Source organism: Helianthus annuus, chromosome 2 (genome assembly GCF_002127325.2).
Source record: "Helianthus annuus cultivar XRQ/B chromosome 2, HanXRQr2.0-SUNRISE, whole genome shotgun sequence".
NCBI lineage: Eukaryota > Viridiplantae > Streptophyta > Magnoliopsida > Asterales > Asteraceae > Helianthus > Helianthus annuus.
This window is the reverse complement of record NC_035434.2, coordinates 7,875,705-7,893,873: the sequence shown is the minus strand read 5'-3', so window position 1 is coordinate 7,893,873 and position 18,169 is coordinate 7,875,705. Positions and strand designations below refer to the sequence as shown.

General features: G+C 37.9%; 2 protein-coding genes and 2 non-coding genes across 5 annotated transcripts; all 4 read right to left on the bottom strand.

The window, feature by feature from the left end:
- Positions 1-1,652: 1,652 nt before the first annotated feature.
- Positions 1,653-1,734, bottom strand: TRNAS-CGA. The gene has a single exon. It is a non-coding gene; the product is annotated as a tRNA-Ser (tRNA).
- A 981-nt stretch (positions 1,735-2,715) lies between these two features.
- On the bottom strand, positions 2,716-8,344 carry LOC110909242. Of its 2 annotated transcripts, none has more exons than XM_022154282.2 (4): positions 7,940-8,344; positions 5,368-5,812; positions 4,165-4,280; positions 2,716-3,300 (listed from the first exon to the last, which is right to left on the bottom strand). In XM_022154282.2, exons 1-4 carry the CDS (start codon positions 8,259-8,261, stop codon positions 2,879-2,881), a joined length of 1,305 nt encoding a protein of 434 aa, XP_022009974.1. In that variant the 5' UTR covers positions 8,262-8,344; the 3' UTR covers positions 2,716-2,878. The 2 variants fall into 2 exon arrangements, with proteins under 2 accessions (XP_022009974.1, XP_022009979.1); XM_022154287.2 differs by lacking the exon at positions 7,940-8,344 and adding an exon at positions 6,225-6,367 and having other exon boundaries at positions 5,368-5,808.
- Positions 8,345-10,947: 2,603 nt separating this feature from the next.
- TRNAN-GUU lies at positions 10,948-11,021 on the bottom strand. Its single transcript has one exon. It is a non-coding gene; the product is annotated as a tRNA-Asn (tRNA).
- Positions 11,022-11,592: 571 nt separating this feature from the next.
- LOC110909256 (cytochrome c oxidase assembly protein COX19) lies at positions 11,593-17,013 on the bottom strand. Its single transcript, XM_022154299.2, has 4 exons — positions 16,866-17,013; positions 13,385-13,473; positions 12,319-12,416; positions 11,593-11,964 (listed from the first exon to the last, which is right to left on the bottom strand). Exons 1-4 carry the CDS (start codon positions 16,873-16,875, stop codon positions 11,862-11,864), a joined length of 300 nt encoding a protein of 99 aa, XP_022009991.1. The 5' UTR covers positions 16,876-17,013; the 3' UTR covers positions 11,593-11,861.
- Positions 17,014-18,169: the final 1,156 nt, after the last annotated feature.

Genomic DNA, 18,169 nt, shown 5'->3' with positions numbered 1-18,169 from the left:
TAGTGGAATCAGTATTTTTCTATTTTAAATTTTTTTTTTGTAGCATTTTTTATGCAATTTGACCACATGGTAGTGGTTTTAGAATAACCTTGTTAACTACTTAAATTTTTTGATTAACAGAAAAGTTACTTAAAAATGGCAGGTAAAACTTTGGTTTCTTGGTGTTGAGAAATTGTTATGCACGACTCTCTGTACTTTGTCCAAAAAACCAACAGCTTCAGGAGTAAGGGAACCAAAGGTATCAAAGGCAAAAACGCAAGTTTTTCCTGCTTGGCAACTTTCCCTGATCATGCCTTCATCACAGCCCGACTAGCCATGAAACGATTTCCCCTGAGCCCAACAATGGGGGATACTCCAGTAAGGTCGACACAAGCGTGTTTCCCTCCTGTCCAACCGAAAACAAGAACATCCGCCGGCCGTAGAGACCTAGAGTGGACCTCCTTCAAATGGGTCTGTCAGAAAATTCACAGGGGCCGAATTTAGATAGTATCCACAAGGGTCCGAATTCAAATTGAAAGTGTCGAAAAATAACCAAAGCTCGGAATAAAAATATTTGCACCGTCGTTTAAGTCCATTAAAAAACACATAACATTTGCACGAGTGTACCTATTGGCACACCCAAATGCCTATATGCACACCAAAAAGGGCTTTTTTGTCCTATATGCACACCCTGCAGTGTCGAGCTGTGGCCAAAACGCGGCGTTTTGGTCCGGTCAACCATACAAAAGACTGACGGGTGTCTGACGGGTCTGTTGACCGGATCAAAACGCCGAGCTTTGGCCGCGTTTTGGTCCTGTCAACCAGACAAAAGGCTGACCGGGTGTCTGGTTGACAGGACCAAAACGCGGCCAAAGCTCGGCGATTTGGTCCAGTCAACAGACCCGTCAGTGTTTGTCTGGTTGACCGGACCAAAACGCCACGCTTTGGCCACAGCTCGACACTGCAGGGTGTGCATATAGGACAAAAAAAAGCCCTTTTTGGTCTGACTATCTACACACCAAGTGTGCAAATAGTCTATCCCTATTTAAAAGACCATATTAGAATAACGGTCCCACCATAACATCTATAAACAAACAATCGTTACGAAAAAGTTAGTAAACAAAACAAAACATAAATTTCTGTATAAAATCTCACCTATAGAATCTTTTATTCTGAAGTCCAAGTACCCAAAAGCTCAATGCTATCAGCCAAGTGATATTCCTTTGCAAATTAAAAATTGAAAGCTCATTGAGAGCGCTAGAGGTGTAAGCTAGCCGAATTCGAGCTCGTGCTTAGTGCTCTACTTGTATTCGTTCCACTGGCGGAACCATGAATTATTTAGTGACGGACCCATTAATTATTTGTTGGGGGTGCGAATGAGTGGTTCAACCATATTTTCAAAGGGTGTAGTCGAGTTTTCTGCCTAAAAAATAAACTATTTTTTTTTCAAGGGGTGCACCCGCCCACCCACAACATCAAGTAGGTCCGCTCCTGTTTCGTTCTATATATAAAGCGTGACCTCAGCTCGTGAATATTTGTTCATGTTCGATCACTGCTCAAACTTGGCTCGCTTACTATATTTATATAATGCCGAGATGAAAACTTTGAAAAGGGTTTGTTAATAAAATGAAAAATGAAAAGTAACATGGTTGAATTTAAAAATACAAAAAAAACGTCGACAGCAGGATTCGAACCTGCGCAGGCAAAGCCCAACAGATTTCGAGTCTGTCTCCTTAACCACTCGGACATATCGACATTTGCGTTTTGTTTGCTGAATCTGGGATATTATTATAAAACCAAATCGTTTCCTTTTCTCAGCATTAAACTATCAACTCATTTATAGTGTAAATAAGTTAATCACTTATGAACCACTTTAAGACATTCTTGCTGTAGAGAAAAGCTTAAAAATATCTGAGCTGTTTTACTAGACTCTCAAACCTAGACGAGCTTATAATTTATATAAATATAACGTATTTATTTATATGAATTAATATATCATTACAATTTACAATAAATATAACTAAATAGTGTATATAGTTATACATTTATTTATTACTATTATTATTATAACTCTTTATTTAGTTAATAACTAATAATAATTAGGGCTGCAAATGAACTGAACGTTCGTTGAACAGTTTGTGAACCGTTCGGCGAAAGTTCATTTGTATTTGTTCATTTATTAAACAAATGAACACGAACAAGAAATTTCGTTCGTTTAGTTAAATGAACGAACATGAACAAATGTCGCGTTCGTTCATTTATGTTCGTGAACGTTCGGTAACATGATCGTTTGTGCTCGATATTTCATTAGTGTGTTTAGTTTTAAATTTTATTTGAGTACTTCAAAATTACGACCAATAAAAAATACTTAATAAGTGTTATTGTATCATATATTCTGTTCATGAACACTTGTTTGTTTCGTTTGTTTCCATTTGTGTTCATGAAACATCAACGTCCGTTTTCATTCGTAGCCTAAAATTAACAAACACAAACGAACATGAACAAGTTCATTTCCTTAAAAAACAAACACGGTAAGTGTTCATGAACAATTCGTTAACATGTATATCTCTTAACTAATGAACATGAACAAGGTCTTGTTCGTGTTCGTTTGCGGCCCTAATAATAACTATTTAGTTGATAATTAGCAAGCAAAGTCGCAGCCTTGATCAGGTATAGACATAGTTGGGTCTAGTATTGCAACTCAAAACAATAAATCATACTGGCTACAAAGAAAGATCTCCAAAATGATTCAAAGTCATCCTAAGAATATAATATAAAGAACTAATAAAAAAAATCCGTAGAACAAAAGTGTATAATATCAACACGACACGAGTATACCGTCAAGATACGGGCCGGGCCTAAGAAACGTATCGAAAAAACAACTTAAAAATCCACATAACTATGACTCTTTATCAGATATCTGAACATATACCATTTGAGTATACCCATTAAACACAGAAGGCTCAAGTCTAGATAAACCAAGTCTTTGAAACAAGCGAAACCTTCCGTCTTCAACAATCGGGCTCGGTGCACGGGCCGGGTCGTATCTCGTTTGATGAGTAAGCGACGGGCCAGCGACAGGTGGCAATTCCCAATAAAGATCAAGTATTGATTCCACATACCGACTGTTTTGGAAATGTTGCGAGTATGATATTGGTTTATTCGTGTGATTAAAATCATCGCGCATGTAACCTCGAACTCCCCACCACGATTCACCGGGCCCGCAGAGTTCTTGCGTGTCTACTGCTTTTTCCCAGAATTTTTTTCTTACCGATCTCACCCTTGCTTCATCGCTGTCTTCAAAGCAGCTATGCCCACCTCCTGGAAAAATAGATGATATTAGTAGGGGTAATTTCGGGATTTTGTTAGTCTTTCGGGTTTGCTTGGGGAGAGGCCAGCCGCCAGAGAGCAATTTATGAAAATAGGATAGAACAAAAAATAGGTGCAAGAACTAACTGGTCAGATGGCTCGGGTCGACATGCTTTACTTTTCTCGTCTTATTTCTTTGAATTTAAAAAAAAATAAAAGAAATAAATTTGACTGTAAACTATACTATTAATAATATAATAACCTGTCCTTTTTGGAATAAAGTAACGGTGCAAACGAGCAGAGCGGCTCGCAGGCTACTCGAGATCGGCTCGATAAAGCTTGAAACAAGCCGAGCCATATTGAGCCCGAGCCGAGCTTGAGCCTAAAATAAAGCTCGTTTATTTATCAAGCCTGAGCTCAAGCCTGGCATGTGAGGCTCGTCAAGCTCGTCGAGCCTTAGTTTAAGATTAGTTTTCATTATTTAATAACATTTACCCCTTATTGAAAGTTGTTTAGTAAACAAGCCGAGCTTATTTAAACTTGTTTATAAGCCAAGCCCAAACCTAAAAATAAGCTTGTTTAGTAAATGAGCCCAAGCCTCACTTATCGAGCTCACAAGCCTAAAAGAGTCTATTATTTATATTATTTTTATTTAGTATATTAATTATTAGATATTAAACAAGCAGAGGCCGAGCCGAGCTCGAGCTCAAGATCTCATAAGTTAATCGAGCTCGAGCTCGTTCGCACCCCTAGAATAAAGGATGTAGGAGGTTTTGTAAGTCGTTAATCAAACAACCAACTTGACGGATTTTCAAAAGATACCCTTTTAACCGACTTAATCAGGAATGTAAAACTGAGAAAGTAGAGTGAAGTAACCTTGTATGTAAAACTGATCACATATTTGTCGTAAGGAATAGTGATCTCCAGTTCCTGTATCATAGTTGTCCTCAAAAACAAGATTTGTAAAGCCAGCTTTCAATGCCTGCTTTAATCTGTAAGAATAACATCATGCATCAACGCGTGAGTTGGCTTGATGGGTTGGTATGGTGGTGGATTGAAACCAGTTGGGACGACCCTTTGTCCAATAATATATGTATGAAACTATATTATTTCGATAATAAATTAATAATATAACCATAGTTATTAAAGCGAGCGCCCAGGCGCAAATAAAGCCCCAGGCCCAACAAATCGCTCTGAGAGCGTCTCGCGCCATTAATAACTATGGTTCATGCCATAGTTATTAAAGCGAGCGCCTAGGCGCAAATAAAGCCCCGGGCCCAACAAATCACCCTGAGTGTGCCTCGCGCCTTTAATAACTATGAATATAACCTTTTGAACAAAACAATTTAGAAGGTGTTGTGCATTTAAAATACACTCTTGACGACTTTCGACCCATTTGTCCATTCAAGATAAAACACAACCCAAACTGACTTATTCATAAGTACACTGTTCGAGATTTTCCACATCTAATGTGAATGTGAACAAAAACAAAAAATAAGACGTTTCAAGATTATTGAATTAGCCCATTTCAAATGGGGACATCATCGAGTAGAATTACCAAAAAATGACAACTAATTTATGTGCATTCCTGTTCTGTTATTTGACCCACGAATTACTTAGAAAGAACTAAGAGTAAAGTACATGGATGGTCCCTAGTTTTTTAAAAGTACACGAATGGTCCTTGTGGTTTGCACTTTGTAACGTATTTTGTCCCCAACTTTTGCCAAAAGTACACGGATGGTCCTTGTGGTTTGTACTTTGTAACGCAGTTAGTCCCCAAAGTTTAGTGACTAAATGCATTACAAAGTGCATACCACAGGGACCATCCATGTACTTTTGGCAAAATTTGGGGTCTTAATGCGTTAAAAAGTGCAACCACAGGGACCATCCGTGTACTTTAAAAAAGCTGAGGACTAAATCCAAAATTTTGGTTAACCACAGGGACCATCCGTGTACTTCACTCAAGAACTAAAGAAGTTTCAAAACTTAGGACAGAAAGAGTTTCAGGCCACCCCAATCCAACCCGTAAAACAATAAATTACGATCTCTAGGTTAACTAATTCATAACGTCATAGGTACCTTTTTAATTCGCTTTGATGATCATCAAAAAATATAAGAACACGACTCAAATCACTAACACCATGTTTCTTCATCACAGTCGACCAATCAATACTCCCAAAATCAACAAAATCTTTTCCAGCAAAATACGTGCAGTTCCCATCAACATACGCTGCCCCTTTTTTAAGATATTTCTCAGGATGACGTGGCGTAATCGAGATAATTCGGGTGTTTGGCATTGCTTGTCTCAATACCCACGTGGAATGCCCCTTGAAAGCCCCACTTTCAATCATGAGGTCGGGTTTCAGCCATCGTGTGATAAACCAGAGCCCGAAACTGTGATCGAAACCCATCCCGTACATGTTGTTCTTAATGGGTCGGGTTTCGTAGATCGGTACGAATTCTTCGAGACCTTGGAGTAGATCTTTAGTTGTCCATTCGACGGTTTTTCCGTGTTTCGATCTGCCTTTTAAAAAGGATGTAAAAATTAAAAGCAAATAGATTATGAGAACTTTGTCACTTTACAGTTTACAGTCAAATCTGGTCTAAAAAACGATGCCTTCAAACAATAACGTAATTAGCTAAAGTATAACTATATGGGAAAGGGTACAATAGCCCCTTAACGTGCGACGGTACGCGACCACAACAACGACGTGCGTAATTATGCGGCGGTAAATTACACACGTTATTTGCATAATTACGCATGGGTTGGGTTAATCCTAACATTCTAACATTTCCACCAATCAACAAAAAAACACACAACAGCAACCAAACTATCACATCAACACAGATCTGACAAAATCAAACCCTAACATCGACAGTAATCAAACTATCACATCACCAACAAACCCTAGCATCAAAGAGTGACGAGATCTTACACCAGGGGACACCTAGGGCACCAAAATCCAAATCGAGGCCATCCAAACTCAATCCTAAACCTTATTTCCCACGCTACTAAATAGCTCACCCAATCAACCACCACACAGGCCTTAAACTTCCACACCATTATGAATTTCCAACCTAGCTCAACTACTTCATTTCAGACAAATGCAACATTTCGATCAAAACTCATTTTGCTATTCAAACTAATAACTTCACACTTCTAACATAACTTAAAATTAGGGCTCCATAATAGATTATTCTAGATATACATTAATTAGGAAATTATATTGTATAGTTCATATATATATCTCTCTTCAACAATGTAAAGTTCACATCAATCACAGTTCAAACACAGCCACACCTAACATTCACATTCTACACCACAAACACAAAAATGCTAGATCCTCTAATTACATACATAATCACATTCCTAATGATACAATCACGTCATAATCTCAACAAATCAAACAACAACTACAGTTAAATCACACACAACAGCAACCAAGCTATCACATCAACACAGATCTGACAAAATCAAACCCTAACATCAACAGTAATCAAACTATCACATCAACATCAAACCCTAGCATCCAAGGTTTAAAAAATCGGAAACGAGTTTCGAGGCGTTTTCCCTTCGCCTCACGAGGCGTAAGCCCGAGGCGGAGTTAAAAAAATAAATATAAATATTATATGTCTTATAAAAATAGTAATACTAACTAAATTCATCATCACATTCATCAAAATAATCAAAAACACACATAAAAAAGACATAAATTGCTTGAAATTGACACAAAAACAAACATCAAAAACCCCTGAGGCGCACTTGAGACGCAGCCTTTTTAGCGCCTCAGCTCCTCTGTGGCGCACATACAGTATAAACCCCCTGAGGCGCGCCTCAGAATCATTTTTTGGCCGTTTCGCCTTGAGGTGCGCCTCGAGGCGCACGCCTCAACCGTTTTTTAAAACCATGCTAGCATCAAAGAGTGACGAGATCTTACACCAGGGGACACCTGGGGCACCAAAATCGAAATCGAGGCCCAAAACTTCCATACCATTATGGATTTTCAACCTACTTCAATTAGTTTATTTCAAACAAATGCTACGCTTCTATCAAAATTCATTTGCTATTCACATTGCTACACACTTTCCACTCAATTCTAAAAGTTAGCCTCATCATCAAACACCTATCTATTCTCAAACAATGTAATATTCACATCAAACATCAATCACAGTTTAAACACAACCACAAATTACATCCACATTCTACAATACAGGCACAAAAATACTACATCCTCCTAATTACATGCATAATCACATTCCTAACAATACAATCATCTCATAATATCAAAAAATCAACCAACAACTACACTAAAACTAGTCTAACTAAATCCTAATCATAACAGGCATACGCATTGACAAAATACATGTTCAAACACAACCACACATTACATCCACATTCTACAATACAAACAGATAAACCCTAGATCCACCTAATTACATGCTAACAATACAATCATGTAATAATCTCAACAAATCAACCAAAAACTACACTAAAACAACTCTAATTACATCCTAATCATAACAAACATGCATATCAACCAATAAACATAAAAAAACAGACACAACAGCACAGATCTGACAAAATCAAACCCTAACATAAACAGTAATCAAACTATGACATCAATAACATGAAAAAGTGACGAGATCTTACACCAGGGGACACCTAGGGCACCAAAATCGGAATCGAGGCCATCCAAACCGAAGAAGCGAGTGCGAGAGAGGCGATCGAAGGAAGAAATGGAGGAAACGCAGAGGAGATCACGAGATTGAAGGAAATAGGAGGTGATTATGAGGATTATTATAGCGGTGATGATAGTAGGGCAGAGGTAACCTGTTCGGGTGAAGTAGTTGGTGATTCGTGTGGCGATTGAGAGGTGTTTTCTAGTTTTGGAATCGTCTTGTGAGTGTTCGTCGAGTTCGTCTTCTTCCTCCGTGTGAGCTCCTCTGCGCATTGAGAGAACTCGAGCTAACATTGTTGCTCTCTCTCTCTCTCTCACACACACACACACACAGTCACTGAGCTTGATGAAGTGTGTTGAAGACTGGTTGGTGTCTGCTTCAGTGATTCGTTTTTATAATCATATATCTATATCTTTTCATTTACGAAAAGAAAATAAATCTTTTTAAACCAAATTAAATTACTTTCTTTTTCTACTTGGTTTAAACGGGTAACGTCTTTATCAGGTGAGCTAACCTTACATTGGTAAATGACGATAAATAAAAGGTGTAACCGAAGCTTAGCTTAGTTCCTGCATACGCGAAAGAGGTCGAATCGCTTTAGGGTTTGATGTACGTAATTTCCGTATTCTCCATACGTGATTTGTGCCTATTGGTGGATCTGGAAGACAGGGAACGAATCGATGTTTTCTTACAGATCGACTAATTTCACTAAAAAGGTTGAGGAAATCAAATCTCTAAGTTACCTTTTGATTAAAAATACATCCCCGTTTAAGCTTGTGTCTTGGCAAAATTTGTGTAACTTTCTATTGTAAGCTTGTGTTGTTTTTGTTTTGCTAGCTTTTTGTTTCTACCATTCGACTAGCCAACAATTTGGTGTTTGGATGGATAGGAAGAAAACATGCATGTGTGGATCTAATAGGGGTTTCCTTGCTTGTGGGCTTAGGGGGTAGTGCTTTCACGATGGGTCAAGCTGCTTTAAAGGCTGCTTCAGGCAAAGTGACCAAACATGAGAAAGCGTGCCTTAACAACCAGCATGTATTTATCCTATTTGCTTTTGATACTTTCAGTTTCCTGGCGCCAGAGACTGTGGACCTACTTAGTCGAGTTCAAAGGGACATGCATAGTAATGTTATGACCCCGAGATCTATGGACATGATATTTGTACTTAGTTTTGCTATTCAAAAAGGGGTAGTGGTGCAGCTTGTTGCCCGTTTACCATCTATCTCAATGTAAATTCATAACACGATAATATGTGTTGAAACTGAATCGAAAACTTAATTCGAATTCGGTTTGGTTTTCGACCAAATATACGTATTGGATTAGGTTGGACTAAAGTTGTAATTGAATTTACCTAAATAACAAAACTTAAATAAAAAAAAGATATATGAAATTGTGTGGTACACAAAATATTGAAATCAATGACCTACTTTCAAGTTCAACGAGCTCTCAAATTCTTCGCACATGGATTAAGTTAAATTGGTGAGTCATTGATCTTAAATTTAGGTTGGGTGTTATGGTTAGTAACCTTCTTTCCATCTTCATCCTCCATATCAGCGTCATGTCATCATCCCCTTCGATCCCCATCCATTCTTCACATCAGCGTCACGTCATCATCCCCTTGGATCCCCATCCTCTATACCTATCCTAAGGCATGGTGTTTCTCCTTGCCCGTTTTTTAAATATTAAATAGAGAGATAAAGAAGAGAAGGAGAAACGCGTGGTGGACGTGGTAGCTTCCACTATTATATAGGGTAGGGGCATAGTGTTACCCGTCTTCCACTGCCCGTGTGTCACCTTCATGAGCCCATACCAGTCAGTCTTACAAACTAGGTAACATGTGTGAAATATGCTTTACAAATCATTTAGGTCTGTTTGGTATGGGGTAATGGAATGGGAGAAGGAATGGAATGGACGAGGTAATGCAATGAATCATTACCATTCCATGTCTTGTTTGGTTACCATGTGTAAATGGAATGAATTATTATTGTGTATTGTTTGGCGGGGAAGAAAAACAGAGTAATAAAATCAGCGGTGAGTGGTGGTGGTGGCCGGTGGTAGTGATTGTGGGTAATTATAGGTGGCGGTGGTGGGTGTCGGCGGCGGCGATGGGTGGTGGTGGCGAGTGGCGGCGCGGTGACGACGAGTGGTGGTGGCGGCATGGTGGTCGTTGGTGGTGTCTGGCAGCAGAGGTGGCGGTTGGTGGCGGCGGCGGTGGTGGTGGTGGTGGTGACGTCGACGATGGTGGTGGGCGGCGACGGCGAGTGGCGTTGGCGGTTGGTCGCAGCTGTGGGTGATAGCGGTGGCGAGTGGATGGCGGCGGCGGCGGTGGCTGTCGGGGTGAGGTGGTGGCGGGTGGCGGCGATGGCGTCAGTGGTGGGTGGTGGTGGTGGGTTGTGGCGAAGGTGGTGAGTTGTGGTGTTGTTGATGAATGGTGCAAGAGGGGATGGAATGAAAAAAAAAAACATGGGGGTGGAAGGAATGATTTTGAGGGAATGAAATGCCTTTTGGAATGGGTGATTCCATTCCATTGACCAACCAAACACCTTTTTCTTCATTCCCCGTAATCATTCATTCTATTTCAGTTCTCATTCCTGTATACCAAACACTACCTTATATTTGATAAACAATCCCTCCATAAGCTCATACTGGGCTGCCTTACAAACTAGGTAATATGTGTGTAATCAGCTTTACAAATCGCTTTTGTTTGACAAACAATGTATCCTTCAAACACTTATGGCAATGCAAGTACTCGAAAACTTTGAAGCTTAACCAACTTCACAGTATCAAGCACTAGAAAACTTTAAAAAAAAAATTAACTTGTTTAAAATATGATAACGAAAATCATTTTAGCGTTTTTAATTCAACCCTAAAAAAATTGTATAAAAAATTGTATAAAAAATTGTATTACGTTTCATTAATCATGTTAATTTTTCTGTTTAAAAAAGTGACTTATTAGATTCTTATCAGAATAAAAAAAATCGCTAGAAGGAGGGCTTGAACCTCCGACCTTGTGGTTAACAGCCACACGCTCTAACCAACTGAGCTATTCCAGCTTTTTGGTTTAAATTGTATAATAATTATTTAAAACGAACATCCAGATTAGGTAATCTACAACTTTTTTGCATAATATGTCTCATTTATTTTACCAAAACCAGCCTCAATTATAACGGATTTAATCATTCAAATTTGATTTTAGATATAAAAGTATAATAGGGTCATTATACAGTTACACAAGCACAAGTGATACAAGCCATATTGATGATCCAAAAAAGGTGATACAAGTCGTATTCGTTATATCACTGTCACATCAGTTCTTTCTCCTTCTTTCTTTGTCGGGCGAGAAAAGATGATACGAGCCGTAGTGGTGGGGAAAAAAGGTGATACATGCGATATTGTTGGGCAAAAAAGGTGATACTGGTTGTATCGCTCAAATTCCCCTTGTAATACGGCTCGTGTCATTTATGGTGTACCTGATGTCTGAAGCTAGAAATTTGTATGAAACACAAATCACAGTGCCGGATTGCATGACCCGGCGCATACGAAAGGGCAACATGCGAAATATGTGACTTGAAACGGAACGAGAAAATAACTTAAATACTATAACGTACTTTATGAAAAAGCGTAAAAGATGGAAAAAAATTGTGATATTAGGTCGAGTCTTGAAAACCATAACAGGCTCACACCAAACTCTCTGAGATCCGTTACGTGAGATGTAAATCAAGCTCACCGCATGGGGTCCGACAGACCGATCACCAACGTGTGACAACTTTTTCAGATAAATCAAGTTTGAGATTGAACCCGAGTCATTTCTCAAACCCCCGTCTCTTAAAACAAACAACGCGTAAATCGTAAGTCAAAAATGCAAAGTGTTGACTAATCTTAGTTTATAAAGTTCATCCTTTTATCCTTCCGTTCATATTTTCCTCTTTTGAGACTTCCGAGTTGTCTTCTTTCCAAAATCCAAGCTCCTGCATATCTTGTTTTGCCATCAAATTCCTAAAAAAACAAAGATTTTATAAGTTTGATTCTGAACAACTTATAAGAATTGCAGGCGTCTACTTCATAAACATAGATCGATCGGTTTTTTCTTGAACCTAAAAAAAATCAGTTTCTTCGTTCGGTTATCTACTTAACCAACTAACAGTTATACAATTATACGATGACGGAACCAGAACTTTTCAACTGAGGATCATAATGGAAATTTCCTTTTTTACAATCGTGTCAACGGTTTTACTAGCCACAATTTGGGTGTCAAACTTCAGATGACGCTAGATACCCCTGTTAATAGAAAATTTTGTGACTTGTGTTAGATATGTAGGCTTTGCAGGAATGTAGGAACAGAACACTAACTTTGCCATTCGACATTCCAAGTATTTCTTTGAAAAACTTCTACATATCTCGGATTTATGCCCTGAAGTTTTCAGACAGCCTATATATTCTTTCTTCTCCTATACATAGCAAATTTACACAAAAGAGTTAATCAAAAGTTAGAAGGATTGATCAATGATCATATAAACTACTTGTGGGATACTAACTTCTAGAGGTGGCAAAAACAGGCATGTCACTCTTGTTGGGTAACGGGTAACAAATAAAGAAGAGTTCGGGTCGAAACGCACAACCTTTTGTACAGGTTGAAATGAGTGAGGCTAGGTTAAGCCAGAGCACGTTTTGTCCAATATGTTATAATTTTTTTTTAAAATTTTGAGTGTTAAAATTAGTTAAAAAATTGATATAACTTACTAAAAGTTAAAACACATTTTGGGCTTTTATTATCGAACTTCTCGTACTACTATTATTTGTAGTTGTGTTTATTATAGGCTGCAAGAACAATTAGAATAAGCCTGGTTGGTTTATGTATTGTATGGGCCAAAGGCCATGACTTATGGGTCGGATAAAGGGCTGCAAAACTAAACGATGTGTTGATACGGTATAACCGCTCAACGAAATGTCGCGTCCCCTTTAAGCATAGTTGTTAATAGCGAGCATAGCGCCCGCTATAGCGAATAGCGTAGCGCTCATGTGTCGCTATATAGCTGGTAGCGACAAATAGCGGTAAATAGCGAGATTTTTGTAAAATTTATAGCTTTTTTATATATTTTTTTTGGTAAAATATACATACAAAATTTTTCTAAAATTTTCTTCTAGTGTATCGCTAAACATGAAATAACGCCCGCTATTTGACTGCTATTGCTACGTAGCGTATAGTAGCTTGTCGCTGTCGTCCGCTATTCACTATTGACAACTATGCCTTTAATCCCTACATATATGTATATCGAACAAACATCAGTTTTCATATGATAGTTATTAATCCCTACATACATGTTTGATCAGTTATTAATCCCTATGTATAGGTAGCTAGTCGCTAGCGTCCGATATTCACTATTCACCAAAAGAAAAGAAATCAGTATTAGGATACCAGGTCACATAAGTGCAAATGATCTAACGGAAACACTCCTTTTTCTGGTGGTACGGGCCGTGCTCCTCTATTCCCTCCAAATGCTCCACCTGAAAAAAAAATTTAATAATGTCTTTGGCAAAAGATTTTTTTTTATAATAATAACTCATGTTTTTGAAGCTATGAGAAAAGGGCAAGATTAAAATATTAAATATATTGAAATGAGTCGATTCAGGTTTTATTTTGTTCATAGCGGGCCAAACAAACAAATTATAAAATTGCTAAAAAAAATAGAGTAAACTTCCGTTTTGCTCCCTGTGATTTGGTCATTTTAACGGTTTTGCTCCAATAGTTTAAAATAGCCATTTTCCTCCCTGATTTTTCTAACTTATCTTCATTTTCCTCCCAGCCTCTAACTCCGTCAGGGAGGAAACTGGCGCCAAACTCGAAAGATTAGGGAGCAAACTGGCGACAAACTCGAAAGATCAGGGAGGAAAATGGGTAAATCCAGGTTATGTAGCAAACTGGCAAATGACTGGTCGACTTATGTAGCAATTTGACCCGTTTATATGAATGGGTGAATCCAGGTTATGTTTTATCTCCTAACAGTTCAAAAGAGTAAAATAAGAAAACTAACTAATAAGGATACGGGTCAAACAGTCGAAAGTCGTCAAAGGTGTATTTTAATGCGTAAAAGTAAAAACTACAAAAACAGTATAATAAAAAAAAGATTATTATTGAAATAATAAAATGTATATAACAATATTTGATACACTACTTACTATTATCGATCAAATCGCTATTTATATATCGATCAAATTGCTATGAATTTTAAGTTGTTAATGATTTTGCGATAACATTATTTACTTGTCTGTTTCATTTGACGTTTCTTTTTTGATTATGAATCGCGTCAATTCAGAACGATTATCAAACAATCAATATGACATACAGCATTAAATCATACAGAAGATTAAAAAGTTAATTTTCTGTCATTGATAGTGTTCATTCAATATACAGCCAAACAAGCCTGAGAAACAAAAAAAATAATATTAAAAGAAACAAATCAGAAGAAAAAAAAATACAAAATTATTTTCGATACAATTTAGCTATTGCAACACAGTAACACACAACCACCTACAACCAATAAATTTTATTATTTTAATTCTCTCCAAACCATCACCAGCTACATTAAACCTTCTATATTTTTTTTTTCTATTTTCTTAGTTTAGCTGCAACTCACCCATCCATCAATCCAATTTTTTTTTTTTTATTTTACCTGCAACTCAATGATTTTCATTAAAACAAAAAGAGTAAACTGCCATTTTGGTCCCTGTGGTTCGGTCAATTTTGCCACTTTAGTTCAAAACTCAAACTTTTTGCATCTGGTCCCTGTGGTTTCAGTTTTATTGCCATTTTGGTCCAAAAATGAAATCAGGTCATATTTGTCTTATAAAATCCTGTTATTTTGTCATTTTCCGCAGGGGCAAAATGATCATTTCTTTTTTATAAATAAATACCATATTTTATAAGACAAATATGATCTGATTTGCCCCTGAGGAAAATGACAAAATTGCAGGATTTTATAAGACAAGTATGACCTGATTTCATTTTTGGACCAAAATGGCAATAAAACTGAAACCACAGGGACCCAGATGCAAAAGGTTTGAGTTTTGGACTAAAGTGGCAAAAGTAATCAAACCTCAGGGACCAAAATGGCAGTTTACTCAAACAAAAATAATTAAGTTGAGATAACAAACTGCCTCTAGAAACTAACATTTGAGAATAAATAAACAATAGATGTCCATGCTATACTCTAAAGTATAAACCATTGTAGTCTTCACTTTAAGACCTCTCTTTTTAAATAGTTCTAACATAGGTCATCCAAAACTATCTTTGATCATGTCCATTTTATCACCCTCTAACGCTATAATAACCGGATTATACCATAGAGGTGACGTAGGTGATTATCACATGACGCGCATATCCTTAATCACTTCAACCATCAGCTAATAATCCAACTACGTTATCTATCATAAAAAAGTAACGATCTAATATACTCCTAAATCTACACCAGTGTCCACCTCAGGATTCAAATGTTGGGTGTGGAGGCTTCGCAAAGGGTATCCGGCCCTAGTGCAAGGAAGTCGGCCCTAGTTTTCATCCTCACAGAGAATTAGACACGTTGCCTCAATTACGTTTTCTTGTCTAGAGCGTTTGTAACCCTAATTCTATCATCATAAATAGATGTCTAGTGTATTGCAATTTTTATCACCTCCAAAAGAAATAAGAATATCCTAGCTGCGGCTCGTGGATGTAGGTCAGCTCAGACTAAACCACCTTGAATCCCCGTGTTCTTTAGTCGCGACAAATAGCGATAGGGTAGCTATATGCTACATAGCGAATAGCAATAAATAGCGATACACTAGAAAAAAATTGTATATTATATCAGAACACTGGTATATACGCTATTTTACATGTATATTTAACAAAAACCTAAAATCCAGCTATTTTAGACTGGAGGGTATGGAGAGCCTCATCCCCAAGGGGATGGGCCGCCACGTCACCGCCACGTAAGCGGGGCTTGAAGGGGATGGACCTAGGGGGTGGGAGATGAACCCCTTTATATATATATATATGTATATGTATGTATAGCTGTGTGTGTGTGAAGAGAGAGGAGAGAGGCCCGTCGTATGGGTCGTGTGGGAGCCGGTTGGGACGAGCCGTGCCTGAGGGGGGCGGTGTGGGGGACCGGCGCCGGGCCTAAGCCGGCCCCCATACCCTTTAGCCTTATAGCTATATTCAATTGCTATTTACATTAAAAAAACAAAAAAATAAAATAAAGGTCGCTACCATCGCTATCTATCGCTACAGAGGCTATATCGAGGCTAGACCTGTACGCTACGCTATTCGCTATAGCGAGCATAGCCATCGCTATCGACAACTATGGTTGTGATTGTGCGCCAATTCCTAACATTAAAACCCTTCGACCACTTGAATGAGACACAATTTTACGCACGTCTATACCGCTATGACAGACAGAAGTCCTTTACGTACTACTAATAATACTATAATACAAAAACATCAACTAGACGTCAATAATAGGGAAAGCTGTAGGTACAAATTGCCAGAAATATAAACTGGGCCCTAATTATTATTATTACATGACTGATGGAGGCATTAATGACAGCATTAAGTCACATTCAACGTACTTGATCTGAGTTAGGCATAAACTTTAACTAGCTTCTGCAACAATCACCGATTGTCATTTCACTAATTCTTCAAAACCCTAATTTGTAAGTAGGTTGTGTGATAACAATAACTCGAATATTACCTAAAATTGAATGCAATTCACTGAAGGAAACCCTAAATCTCTGGTGTATATACATATAAACATGCACATGTGTATGTATATATATATATATATATATATATATATATATATATATATATATATATATATATAGAGAGAGAGAGAGAGAGAGAGAGAGAGAGGGGTGCGCACCTGCGCTCATTACGGTGAATTGCAATATAGATTTTCAGCACCTTCTTGTGGATCAACAATGGGGATTTCAGTATGAACTGAAAACCTGCACAATTCAATAGGGTCTAACCGAACTAATACTTATGTTATAGGTGCGTGTTAGCGGCACGTTATGTGGTGCGTTTTAACCATATGAAAACGCGTGTTTTGTATTTGCGGTTACAGTGTACGATCGTGAGGCTAACTTGTGGTTTCTGCACATGACATTACATGTTTTTTTTAATTTTGTTACACACGTTACGTTTGTGATACTGACGTGGTTAGGCATAGATTAAAATAAGTATAAGATTGGCCGCATGTTGCGGTGTAAACAGTAGCGGACCCAAGAATTATTTTCTAAGGGCGCGAATGAGGGATTTAACCACATTTTCAAAGGGTGCGATTGGGATTTTGCCATGTAAAATACACTAATTTTTTTTCTTTCAAGGGGTGCGCCCGCCTACCAACCCTTTACCTTGGTCCGCCCCTGGGTGTAAAGTCGTAAAAGTAATTTAAACAAAATGAAGTGTCAAGTTATTAAGTAGAAAAGTTTGGAGGGTCAAAGTTGTCAATCACCAAAAGTTGGAAGTGAACGCGTAACTTACTTAAAGAATAAGTGGTGTAGGTGTCAATTTCGAAAGTGTATGGGTGTTCTGGTCGACCTTTGATTTTAAGATACAGTAATTTAAACAAAATGAAGTGTCAAGTTATTAAGTAGAAAAGTTTGGAGGGTCAAAGTTGTCAATCGCCAAAAGTTGGAAACGAACGTGTAACTTACTTAAAGAATAAGGGGTGTAGGTGTCAATTTATAAAGTGTATGGGTGTTCTAGTCGACCTTTGCTTTTAAGATATAATAGATACATGTGGGGTTCAAGGGGTAAGGGTTCGTGTTGTTATGTCAATGTGACTTTTTTTAAATACCAAAGTTACTTTATTGAAATGCATTAGGTCTACGTTGGATATAGAAATGTTGTACGAAAAATGAACTTGAAATATGATATGGTTGAAGATCGATAACAGTCAGAATGTGGTTTGGTTATAATCCACTAAAACTGAAACCGTCGGCCTCCATTATGGGATATGATCCACCAAAACTAGTTCTTGGTTATGGTTCGGCTAATGGTCCAATGGTGCAAGTTCTACGGTTGTTTATGGTGTTGTTCCAATTGTGAATGCATGTGCTTTTCATGCACTCCCAGGGGCGGAGCTACCTTATATCAAGGGATAGCCTCGTTACCCCCAGTGGCGGACTTAGGAACTTTTTCATGGGGGTGTGGAACATTTTT

Excerpts from the sequence above, each read along its gene's own strand:
- LOC110909242 (XM_022154282.2), bottom strand. The coding sequence starts at position 8,261 with ATGTTAGCTCGAGTTCTCTCAATGCGCAGAGGAGCTCACACGGAGGAA. Across the intron at positions 5,813-7,939 it reads TGCCCTAGGTGTCCCCTGGT|GCAGATCGAAACACGGAAAA; the intron begins GTAAGATCTCGT and ends CCTTTTTAAAAG. Across the intron at positions 4,281-5,367 it reads CATCAAAGCGAATTAAAAAG|ATTAAAGCAGGCATTGAAAG; the intron begins GTACCTATGACG and ends TTATTCTTACAG.
- LOC110909256 (XM_022154299.2), bottom strand. Across the intron at positions 12,417-13,384 it reads ATTTGCACTTATGTGACCTG|GAGAAGAAAGAATATATAGG; the intron begins GTATCCTAATAC and ends TGCTATGTATAG. Across the intron at positions 11,965-12,318 it reads TTGGAATGTCGAATGGCAAA|GAATTTGATGGCAAAACAAG; the intron begins GTTAGTGTTCTG and ends TTGTTTTTTTAG.